The sequence below is a fragment of the Cervus elaphus genome, chromosome 9 (assembly GCF_910594005.1).
Source record: "Cervus elaphus chromosome 9, mCerEla1.1, whole genome shotgun sequence".
NCBI lineage: Eukaryota > Metazoa > Chordata > Mammalia > Artiodactyla > Cervidae > Cervus > Cervus elaphus.
Window position 1 is genome coordinate 14,192,579 of NC_057823.1, and position 11,815 is coordinate 14,204,393.

An 11,815-nucleotide genomic window follows, 5' to 3' on the forward strand; every position below is an offset into this window, starting at 1 on the left:
CAGGACGAGAGTATAGAGGGAACCCTATATAAGTGTTTATCTAAATAGCTAACAGTTACAATAGATATAAGCATTGAAGTAAAATATACACTCTCCTCCAAAAGGTGGGAACAACCCAAATGTCCATCAACAAATGAATGGATAATCAAAATGTGATCCATTCATACAATGGAATATTATTCAGCCATGAAAAGGAACGAAACACTGATTCAAGCTAAAATGCAGATGAACCTTTAAAACATGGAGAAAGGAACAGCAACCCACTCCAGTATTCTTGCCCGGGAAACCCCACGGACAGAGGAGCCTAGTGGGCTACAGTTCATAGGGTTACGAAGAGTCAGACACTACTCAGCAACTAACACTTTTCTCTTTTGAAAAAAATGATGCTCAGTGAAAGAAGCCAAACAGAACAGGCCACATATTGTATGAGTCCACTGACTGAAAAAAAATGTCCAGAATAGGTAAATCTACAGAGACAGATGCAGATCAGTGGTTGCCAGGGGCTTGGGAGGGGAGTGCCTGTTTAATGGGTACAGAATTTCCTTTTGGGGTAATGAAAAGGTTCTGGACCTAAATAGTAGCAAGTTGCACAACATTACAAATGTACTAAATGCTACCAATGGTAATTTTTTTGTGTGTGTATTTTACCACAATTAAAAACTGATTTTTAAAAATGTGTTCTCTATTTCTATCATGGCAAATAAACTTTTATTTTATTTTATTTTTTAAAACTTTTATTAAAAAAAAAAAAAACTTGGCTGACTTGGGTCTTAGTTGTGGCACAAGAGATCTTCGTGCCTCATGTGGGATCTTTCACTGTGGCATGTGGGCTTGGTTGCCCCACTGCATGGGAAATCTTAGTTTCCAGACCAGGAATCAAACTCATGTCCCCGTCATGGCAAGGTGGGGGATTCTTAACCACTGAACCACCATGGAAGTCCCCCAAATATGCTTTTAGGAGGATATATTGGGTTAGCCAAAAAGTTCACTTGGGTTTTGCCATACCATCTTCGGGTTGTTGTTATGAAAAAAGAAAAAAAAAAAAACCCAAAGGAACATTTTGACCAGCCCAATAGAAGACCAGGTTCAACTGAAAATATTTTGAATCCCTAGGAGTTTTGTCCTTGGCATAGGAAAACCCCAGGCCTCAGTCTGGCCCCGTTTGTTTTCCACCCCCAAGTCTGTCCTGCACAATGAGGGGCCTTGTACATGTACTTAGGGACCCTGTCCCATGTACCCAAGCTCTTTCCTCGCTCCTCTGCCAATTTTTGGCCATCCTGAGTAGGATCTAGAGCAGGGAGGAAGGATTAAGTTGGGCACATTCCCTTTGTTCCATGGGGAGCAGACCCTCTGAAGCAAGGAAGGGGCCTAGGGGACTTCCCTGGCGGTCCAGTGGTTAAGACTGTAGGGGCCATGGGTGCGATCCCAGATCGGCTGGGGTGAACTAAGACCCTGCATGCTATAGAGCTTGACCACAAGAGTGTTGGGGGCTGCAGCAGACCACCCTGGAGAGTAGGAGATGATTTCCCCAAGAGGATGGTTGGATAAAACACATGTTCAGCTGAGAAAAGGGGCGCTGCTCCTTGAAGAAAGGAATGGTGGGAAGATTGAATAGGGACCTTCAAGACTTGGATAAGAAGTTCTCTAGACATTTCTCATCACTACACTCCCCCAATAGTTATCAAACCTAAAGGGCGTCCAGTGTCCTGGAGGCAATTTGATTGAATTCTCTCATTTTCTGAAAGGGGAAACAGAGGTCCAGAAAGGAAGTTGCCCTGAGTTGTCCAGAGCTCAAGCCTTCTGGTTCTCATGAGGCACAGGCTCTGGTCTCCAGAATCTTCTGGTGGGATCAGCCCTCCATCCTCACCCCAGAGATCAGGGTCCAAGAAGGGAGGGCAGTAGTATGTAAAAGCAACAGTGTTCGAAGGCAGGTTACCGTTGGTGGGCAGCCGGACTTGGAATGTCTAGGGTGCCAAGCAAAGGTGCCCTTGTCTGAGGGGTCAGGGAGTCCCAGCCCTAGTCCACAGGCTTGACCAGGCATGTGAGAGTGTGTTTGCCGGGAGGCAGCCGAGTGCAGCAAGGAGGCCAGTGGCTGGTAAATAATTGATCAGGACAGCTGATAGTACCTCCCCAGAACTGCCCGCCAGCCCCCAGCCCCCCTCAGCCCGGCCCAGGCGTCTCCCGCCTCCTGGCCCAAACCAGCTGGACCAGCTCTCCCAGTGCCCGCCTGCCGCCCCCCCCCAACTCCCGACAGCCAAGTCACAGCCTCCGGGGCACCTTTCGGCAAGCACCCGGGGTGGTGGATCTGGAATTCGGAAATCAGAACGTGGGCTTCTGGGCAGAGATGGCCCTGCAGAGCCATGTGTGGTCTCTGGCCACACCCATGTAAGTGTCCGGGGTCAGGGGGGCCAGTGGGCAGGGCCTGGGAGGGGCTCATGGGAGACGCTGGCCTTCCTAAGGGGGGACGGCAGGGTGGGGGTTGTTGCTGCTTAGAGCTCCAGCTAGCCTCTCCTAAGGGGGCCAGGAAGAATGAAGGGCGGCTGGCAGCCAACCCTGGAGCCTCTTCAATGCCCCCCTCCCCCGAAAGTCGGGTGGGAGATGTGAATTCTTACCCCCTTGTTTTTTTGGGATTTTCCACCGGCAGGCTTCAAGCCCAAAGTCCAGCCAGAGGCGGGGTGGGGCTATTACTTGAGTGGGGGATGGGGAATGTCAGGGTCCCTCATATTTCGCCTCTAAATTCATCCTTTGGCGTCTGGGGTGGGAAGAAATGTTTGAAATCCAACAGGAAAAAAAGTTAACAGCTCCCAAACTGGAAAAGAGAATTTCAACAGGGAAATGATTACCTGCTTAATGAAATGACCACCAACTGTCCCTGGCAGGGCAAAAAGCTGAAGATTTAGAGACAAGCAACATTGAATAAAGTGTGCAGATTATTTTAATATTTGAGATGTGAAGTCCTTTGAAAGTCAGAAAATGGAAGGGGCTCCAGAGGTTTGTAGAGACTTCTGGAAAAGGGGCTCCCTCCAGGGACCCCAATTGGGTCCCTCACTCTTTTGGGTTCCCCGTTGCATTATTCACCAACTACAAACCTGGTTGCCTAGCAATGGGAATCTGATCTCCCCCCACCCCCCCAGCAAGGAGGAGGCAGGGTGATTACATCTTGGGCGTGGGAGAACAGAGGGGAGACTTTAGCCTCCCCCAGGGCAAACCTATTAGCAGGGGGTCTGAGCTTCCTTTAGGACACCCTGTAAAGCATGAACTTCAGCATCCTGCCCTAATTGGAATTGAAGACCCACCTCCCCAGGCTGATCTCTGGTCCCCTGGCTGTCAAGATAAAGATGCATGAACTTCCATTTCTCCACAGTGTTTCCAGTATTTGGGCTCTAAGAGCCTTGAGTTCCAATCCTGACTCAATGACATTAGACAAGTCTTCTGCCACTTCTCAGAGCCTCAGTTTCCTTTTCTGTAAAATGGGGACAGTAGTACTACTTAGCTTTTAGGATGGTCGAGAGGGTTAAATGAGTTATTAAAGTTTTTTGAAAGGCGCTCAGTCCTGTCTGACTCTTTGCAACCCCATGGACTGTAGCCTGCCAGGCTCCTCTCTCCATGGAATTTTCCAGGCAAGAATCCTGGAGTGGGTAGCTGTTGCCTTCTCCTGCAGATCTTCCCAACCTAGGTATCGAACCTAGATCTCCCGCACTGCAGGTGGATTCTTTACCATCTGAGCCATCATGGAAGCCCCAAATAAGTTACTAGGAGTAAAGCATTTAACGGTGCCCAGCACGTGGTGTGCACTGGCTAATGGTTGGCTGATTTTCTTCTCAGTTGGAATGTCAACTCAGCAAAAAGTTGACTACAGTGTCTCAAGATCAGGGCAGGGAGGAGGAGGCGGAGATGGCTGCGGGAGCCTAGCGGAAGCCCCATAGAGCACTTAGAGAGCTATATATAGTAAGTGCTAAATGCGAGCTCACTATTATGCCTTCATGGTGAAGCCAGAGAAGATCCAGGAGGCCCCACCAGAGTTTGGGCAATGAGGTTTAAACTCATCTGATAGGTTAGTGCTCAAATTAATAAATCTTTGAAGGGCTTGCTCTGTGCCCACCCTGGGCGATGTGTCAGGGCCAACATGCAGATAGATATATCCTTCTAGATATTGGAAGCACCTCCATGTAGCTGGCACCCAGTGCATCTCTGTGATGGGAAGTTGTGACGATGACTGTCCCCGACGTGCACTGCAGTACCAACCAGTCTCCAGCTTCCAGGGGGAGCCCAAATGGACTAGGGGTGCCCTGGAGGCTGAGACCTGGGGACCCCGGGGTGTTTTGAGGTGGACAACGATGGGGGAATTGCAGGTTAAACCTTAAACGGCAAGTCCCCCTCCCCCCAGTTCGGAGTCCAGCACTAAGCAGTGTGACCTGGTGATCCTTGCCCCCTGGGAGGGTGGCTTGCAAGTGGAAGAGGCAGCTCTGGAGTTACCATGGCAATGGCATGTGTCCACAGCGAGATGGACACTTATCTCCCAGACTCTCACCCCCTCCCTCAACCCGCATGTAAGGGATGCTGGGTAACAGACAAGGTCCAGAGAGGGTGTGGATTTGGGAAAAAATACAGAGCATGTTCCAGCCTGGTGGGATTCAAGCTTCTGGGGATGGTTATTATAATTAATTAAAAACATTATTAGTCATGGGAATTATTTAAATTATTATTTTTCTTTTTGACTTGCGGGATCTTAGTTCCCCGACCAGGGATTGAATCCCTGCCCTCAGCAGTAAGCGCCCAGTCCTAACCACTGGACCGTCAGGGAATTGCCTAAAATTACTATTAATAATAAACTATGCTACTGTTTTGAGGGCACATAGTCCTAAGTTTTTTCCTGCATGGATAGATATTTCCCTGAAAGGGAATCTCTCTCTGCAAGGTGAGGAAGGGTCAAGCTATTCTGGTCCATTTTACAGATGGGGAAACTGAGGCTCAGAGGGGTGATGTCTAGCCTCAGAAGCTATTTAGCTCAGCCTGTCCCGGCCAGGGCTCTCTCCCCCTCACAGGACCCCTGCCTTCTGCCCTGACTCCTCCCAGGTGCAAAGGGGAAATAGAGAAAAGTACTGGGTTTGGTTGATTTCCAAGCAGCTCAGGGATCTTGGCTCAAAGAGGGGTGTTCAAGAGATGGGTCTGCGAGGGTTGGGCCCCCGGGAGGCTCCTTTCGCAGCCCAAGCCGGCCGCCCCTCAACCCCGCTCCCCTTCAACCCCCGCCGTCTCCCTGCAGGCCCATGGCGGAGAGCTCCCTCTACCGGCAGCGACTTGAGGTCATCGCGGTAAGGGACGCCCTACCAGCGCGCTGCGCCCTGAGCCCGAGGCACCGCTCGCCACACCCAGGCCTCTTCCTCACCTCTTTGCTATCTCAGGGAGCAGGCCTAGCGCTCTGAACGTGCGGGGAGCACCCTCAGCTCCAGCCGCGCCTGGGGCGCCCCACCAAAATCCTCAGGCCCCTCTGCTCCTCAGTTCTTCTGTATGATCATCAACACCCCCAGAATGGAGCTCTGGGGACTCCGCACTCTCAAATCTGCAGCATCTGTTCCATTCTTGAACCCCGTCTTCCAGATACACCATGTCTGAAGCCCCCTGTCTCAGACCCCCAATCTGGACCTCATCTCTCCGGACCTCCATCTCTGAATCCCCATCTCGCCAACCCCATCTCTCTGGTCCTCCACTGCTGCACTCGCATCTCTCTGGACCATCTCTACATCCTAGTCTCGCTAGATCCTCACGACTGCACCTCCATTTCCGTCTTCCCACCTTACTAGCCCCCTCCATTGGATCCTCATATCTGGACCCCCATCTCTCTGAATCGCATTCCTCTTAATCCCATATCTCAGACCCCTCCCCCTCTGGATTCCCATTCCGGGGCCCTCCCTATCCACAGACCCCGCCCCCCTTCCGCCCGGGCGAGGCCTCCGCAGCATCTGGGGCGCGGCCGGCCCCGCCCCCGCCGGCCCCGCCCCTACCCTCTGCTGACTCAGCGCCTCCGCCCCCCAACCTCTTCCCCGCCCGGGGCCCCGACGTGTGTTCCGCTACCCGGTGCGGCTTGCAGTCCCGGGAGTCCCGGGAGCCCCCGGGAGCCCCGGCGAACCCGGCGGAGGAGGGAGGGGGGAAGGGGAGGCGGCGGCCCCGGCCGGCCCCACCCGGCCAGCGGGCAGCTCAGGGTCCTCTGTGCGCAGGAGAAGCGGCGGCTACAAGAGGAGATACGCGCGGCGCGCCGCGAGCTGGAGGAAGAGAAACTCCGCGTGGAACGGCTCAAGGTTGGGGGCGGCCGGGGGCGCCTGCTTAGCCCGGGCAATGAAGTGGGGGTGTCTATGAGAGTCAGTTCTGGGAACCAAAGGAGCCTCTCTTTATACATGGGGTTGGGGGAGTTGGTTCCAGCTTCGGGGACGGGCGTCTTCCCCAGCTTGGGAAGAGTGGTTGGTGGTGATGGGGGACGTTTGTTCTACCTTCGGGAAGATCATGGGAGCGTGTTTGTTCCGCTTTGGGGTAGAGAGGGGCTAAGAGGGACGTTAATTTCCCCTTTTGGGGTGTCTGTCCCATTCTGGAAAAGTTGGGGAGATTGATGGGGGAGATTGATGGGTGTTTCTTCCAGCGTGGGAAAGCTGTCGGCTGGGAACGGGGTGGCTTCCCACCTGGCATTGTTGGGGCAAGTATCCCAGCCTGAGGCAGAAATGTCTGTCCGTCCACATGCCCCTTCCCATGGCCAGAGGAAGTCTCTCCGGGAACGCTGGCTAATGGACGGGGCAGCTGAGGAGCCAGAGCGGCCCCAGGACCCCACCTCACAGGACCCCCAGTCACCTGAAGACCAAGCTCAGGCCCGCATCCGGAACCTGGAAGACAGCTTGTTCACGTGAGTAGATAGCTTCGCCCTGCCTGATAGCTTCGCCCCTCTGTCTAGGCCAGGCCCCTCCGCCCACTCCGCTGAGACTTCCGGTGGGGGTGGCCCGTTGAGCCTGGGGTCCAGGCTCCCAGCAGCCCCTTCTCTTCCCCAGACTCCAATCCCAGCTGCAGCTGCTGCAGAGTGCGTCCACAGGTGCCCAGCACAAGCCCTCAGGCAGGCCCACCTGGCGACGACAGGTGAGGAACTAGGGGATGAACCAGCAGAGCTCAAAGCAGTAGTCTCCAAGCACAGTTGAATTTTTTTTGACCCTGCTATGTGGCTTAATTCCCTGACCAGGGATCGAACCTGTGCTCCCTGCAATGGAAGCGCAGTTACTTAACCATTGGACTGGCAGGGAAGTACCCAATCACAGTTTAGATGCTGGGTCCTCTGGTCTTGTGGTCTTGGGCAAGTTGCTTTCCATGCCTAAGTCTCAGTTTCCCCATCTCTAAAATGGGGATACATAACAATAGCATACAGCTGGAAGAGGTGTGAGAGAGGGTCAATGAGATCATAGCTTGGTACCGGAAGCAGACACAACGGAATGTTTTTTTGATATGTTGTCAAGTTGTGTTAATCGCTCGGTTGTGTTTGACTGAGTTTGTGACCCCATGGACTATAGCCCGCCAGGCTCCTCTGTTCATGGAATTCTCCAGGCAAGAATACTAGAGTTGCTATTTCCTTCTTCAGGGGATCTTCCTGATCCAGGGATTGAACCGGGATCTCCTGCATTGCAGGCAGATTCTTTATCATCTGAACCACCAGGGAAGCCCTATTTTGATATATGATTGCCAATATGACCTGAATGAAGAAAGTAGTCAGAAAATGTTGTGGGGCGGGGTTGGGGCTGGGGGGCTGGGGCTGGGAGTTCCCTGACAGTTCGGCGGTTAGGACTCGGTGCTTTCACTATAGTGGCCTGGGTTCAATTCCTGGTTGGGATTACTAAAATGATCCCACAAGCCGCACAGTTTGGCCAAAAAAAAAGAAAAGAAAATGTGGGGATGTGTTCTCAGAATTCAGCCTCCCAAATGGGAAAAGGGTCCCCATGAGATGCTCTAGTGATTTGAGGCATTTCCATGATTTGAGGGATTTGGGATTTTGTTTTGGTAATGCCTCTATTAAGATATAATCTACATGCCGTACAACATATGGGTCTTTGAAAACCAAGACGACTTTACATTAAGATCTGGCTCTCTGGGTTATCCTTGAAGTCCATAGATCCAGTAACATTATCCAGTATCCATAGATCCAGTAACTGATGCACCTGGCCCCAATAAGCTGTGGGTTTTCCACAGCCCCCACCTCTCCTTGATGCCTTACTTTGGCTCCCAGGTGCCTGTCTCAGGACAGAAGGGGAGAGGAGACCTTTGGACAGAGGAGGGTAGGATTGAGAGCTATGAGAGATCTGTGGGGTCTGGTGGAGGTGGCCTGCATGGCCAGGTCCCCAGCTCCCCTCCCTGAGCTCATCTTTCCCTCCATCCCTTCCTCACTCCACTCCAGCCACCCAGACCCTTTTCTGTCCCTTGAACTTGCTTAATTCATTATAGCCCCAGGGCTTTGCACTTGCCTTTCCCCTCTTCCTAGAATGCCCTTTCCCACCTCTTGACTTAAGGCTGGCTCTTCTCACCTTTCAGGCCTTTGTTCAATGTCACCACCTCCAAGAGGCCCTCCTGCATCTTTTTTTTTCTTTTTTTAATATTTATTTGGCTGTATCAGATCTTAGTTGCAGCATGTGAGGTCTAATTCCCTGACCAGCGGTCAAACCCATGCCCCTGCATTGGGAGCATGGAGTCTTAGCCACTGGACCACCAGGGAAGTCCCCCTCCTGCATTTTATACCTACAGGAGGCACCCCATCACCTCCCAGACATTTCCTAGCCCCTTATCCTGTTCCCCCCCCCCATAGCCCTTCTCACTTCCTGAATTATAGATTTGTATTTTATGTTTATTACCTGCTTCCTCCCACTGGAATTTAAGTTTTAACAGCTAAAGTCTTAAGTATCCCTTAAGTGGGATTTCCCAGGCGACTCAGTTGTAAAGAATCCACCTGCTGGTGCAGGAGATGTGAGTTTGATCCCTGGGTCGGGAAGATCCCCTGGAGTAGGAAATGGCAACCCGATCTCATATTCTTGTCTGGAAAATTCCATGGGCAGAGGAGCCTGGCAGGCTACAGTTCACGGGGTCACAGAGTCAGACATGACGGAGCACGCATGCATGTCCCTTAAGTAACCTCAGTAGCTGGCAGAGTAGGTCCCCAATAGAGGGCGAGGCTGCATGGACACAGGATTGACTGGGTGCATACCATGTGCAGGGCAGTGCAGTAGAGGGAGCTTAGAGAGGTGAGGAAGACTCACGGTTTGGTCCTGAAGTAATGGGGAGCCATCCAGGGTGTTTGAGCAGGGGAGGGGTGCTGCCATGCTGGAGGCTGGAAGTGAGATGTGGGCTGCCCTGACCTTGTTTCTGCCATCCCTGCAGGGTCACCGTCCTCTCTCCCAGCCCAGCGTGGAGTCAGGTCCTGCAGGTGGGTGTTTTGAGGTCTGGGGGTCGCAAGAGGAAGGGCCTGAACCTCACACTGTTGCCCCATCTCTCCTCTTCCTTGACTCCCCCAGGCCAGACCGATCTAAACAAGAGAGCCTCCTTGCCAGCCGGACCGGTGGGCACATACCCGGAGTCCCCCTCCGAGCCCAGAACTGAGGCTGCCGGGGTTCCAGCAGCCCCGAGGCAGGTCCCTGGGGTGGCAGGAACCTCCTCAGAAGCCAATGGCCCCTGCCCTGGATCCAGCCTCCCTCTGGAGCAGGAGCCGAGTCAGGGGGTGGTGGCACCTGAGGGGGCAGTGAGTGAGGCCAAAGCAGGAGGCATGGTGAAGGTGGTGTGGGAGGGGCTGAGGGCCACGGAGGACTGTGCCATCGGGGCCACAGGCTTGGAGCTGGAGGCTAAGGTGGAGGAGATGGTATTGGAGGCCATCGGGGACAGACAGGAAGCCAGCCGTCCAGAGCTCCCCTCGTGGGTCAAGGAGGAAAGGGCCATCGTGGAGGTGGTCTGGGAGGGGGTGGGGGGTACAGAGGGCAGTGACTTGGAGGCCATGGTGGAGGCAGGCAGGGGCCCAGAGGCCTTGCAGACCGGCTCCCTGGGGCTCCAGGAGGGATCGGAGGGAGCAGCTCCTGGAGCAGGTGCCCCCAGAAGCAGCCCTGATGGTGATGGGCAGGGGGTCTTTGGAGGAGAGGAGGGGTCCTTCATTTGGGTGGAGAGAGTGACCCTCAATGAGGAATGGGAGGAGCTGGAGGTGGAGGGGTTGGAAGGGCCAAAGGCACTGGGAAGGGAGGAAGAGGATGAGTGTCCACGGCGGGCAGAGGGCACAGGCGAGGAGGAAACGTGGGAGGTGGAGAGGAGGCGGGCGGAAGGACCTGAAGGTGCAGAGAAGAGAGGCAGTGAGGGAAAGGCAGGCACGGATCCAGAAGGAGCAGAGATGTCACTGGTGGCAGAGGGGAAAGGAAGCCAGGAATCCTTGGAGCCAGAGAGAAGAGGTGAGGAACACGTGGAAACAGAGATGGGAGGAGGTGATGAACCATTGTCGGCAGAAAGGAAAGAAGCTGAGGGACCTCGGGGGGCAGAGAGGGGAAGAGATGAGAAGCCATTGGGAGTAGAGCAGAACGGAGGTGAGGAAAAGCTAGAGGCAAGCCAAGAACCAGAGGCAGCAGAGAGAAAAGGGGAGGACTCACTGACGGTAGAGAGAATAGGAGGTGAGAAGCCATTGGAGGAAAAGGAAAAAGGAGATGAAAGGGCAGAGAGAATGGGAGACGAAGAGCCCTTGGAGGCAGAGAGAATGGGAGACGAAGAGCCCTTGGAGGCAGAGAAAACAGGAGACGAGAAATCACAGAAGGTAGCAGGACCGGGAGGTCAAGAGCCACTGGAGGCAGAGAAAACAGAAGATGAGAAATCACAGAAGGTAGAGAGAATGGGAGGTGAGGAGCCATTGGAGGCAGCGAAGACAAGAGATGAGAAATCACAGAAGGTAGAGAGAGCTGGAGGTGAGGAGCCATCAGAGGTGGAGAAAAATGAAGATGAGGACTCGCTGAAGGCAGAGAGAACCGGGGGTGAGGAGCCATTGCAGACAGAGAAGACTCAGGGGGTCGGGGAAGAGCAGGGAGAGTCAGAAGAAGAAAAGGAATGTCAGGCAGAGAAAGTGAGTGAGGCAGGGGCTCCCGCAGAAGCCAAGGAGGTGCCGAGGCCGGAGGATGAAGGACAGCAGCCCCAGGAGAAGCAGGAAAGCTCCCCAGAAGCAGAAGTGGAAGCAGCGAAGCCCCAAACTCCTGCTGAGGGCCAGGACCCCACTGGAGATGCCACCCCACTCCTGGCAGAGACGTCAGCTCAGGATCAGCCTGCTGAGTGCCAGCCACTGCTGCAGATGGAGGGGCCCAGGGCCAACCCCAGTGCCCGCCCCGTGCCCACTTATGCGCCTGCCCGGCAGCTGGAGCCATCTGCCCCTCCGGAAGGTGAAGAGGCTAGCGGCCCTAAGCAGAAGACTTGCCAGTGTTGTGCGGTTATGTGAGCTCATGCCCTCCACCCAGTCCCAGCTCCTCTCACAGCTACCTCGGCCTCTTGGCATCCAGCAGGCAGTCCCAGGCGCAGACGGGGCACCGGACTGACCATGGCACCTGGGAGCCCGTTGGTGTACACGTTCCACCTCCACCTGGGCTTCCGGACCCCTCACCCGCTGCCTGTGACCTGGCCCTCTTCTGTGACAAAGCTTTTTATACTTGAAAATAAAATGCTAAGCATTCGGACAGTGTGAGTGTGTGTGTGTTGTTGGCCCAGGACCCCCTCACCGTCTCCTCGTGGGAAGTGGAGGGCTTGACTCTGCTAGAAGCAAAGATTGAGTCAGTGAGAGTTAAATAGA

At 54.0% G+C, this 11,815-nt stretch overlaps 1 protein-coding gene across 5 annotated transcripts; it reads left to right on the plus strand.

Moving 5' to 3' along the window:
- Positions 1–2,184: 2,184 nt before the first annotated feature.
- PALM3 (paralemmin 3) lies at positions 2,185–11,704 on the plus strand. 5 transcript variants are annotated; one of them, XM_043911245.1, is made up of 8 exons: positions 2,198–2,385; positions 5,264–5,312; positions 6,216–6,296; positions 6,632–6,889; positions 7,032–7,116; positions 9,394–9,439; positions 9,528–10,699; positions 10,733–11,704. In XM_043911245.1, the coding sequence occupies exons 1-8, from the start codon at positions 2,361–2,363 to the stop codon at positions 11,465–11,467; spliced, it is 2,451 nt and encodes an 816-aa protein (XP_043767180.1). In that variant the 5' UTR covers positions 2,198–2,360; the 3' UTR covers positions 11,468–11,704. The 5 variants fall into 5 exon arrangements, with proteins under 5 accessions (XP_043767181.1, XP_043767179.1, XP_043767180.1 ...); XM_043911246.1 differs by having other exon boundaries at positions 2,185–2,385; positions 6,747–6,889; positions 9,528–11,704; XM_043911244.1 differs by having other exon boundaries at positions 2,196–2,385; positions 9,528–11,704.
- The last annotated feature ends 111 nt before the right edge of the window (positions 11,705–11,815 follow it).

Bases quoted from the DNA above. Each gene is read 5' to 3' on its own strand.
- PALM3 (XM_043911244.1), top strand. From the start codon at position 2,361: ATGTGTGGTCTCTGGCCACACCCAT. The intron at 7,117-9,393 runs GTGAGGAACTAG...CCATCCCTGCAG, and splicing joins GGCCCACCTGGCGACGACAG to GGTCACCGTCCTCTCTCCCA. The intron at 9,440-9,527 runs GTGGGTGTTTTG...TGACTCCCCCAG, and splicing joins CGTGGAGTCAGGTCCTGCAG to GCCAGACCGATCTAAACAAG.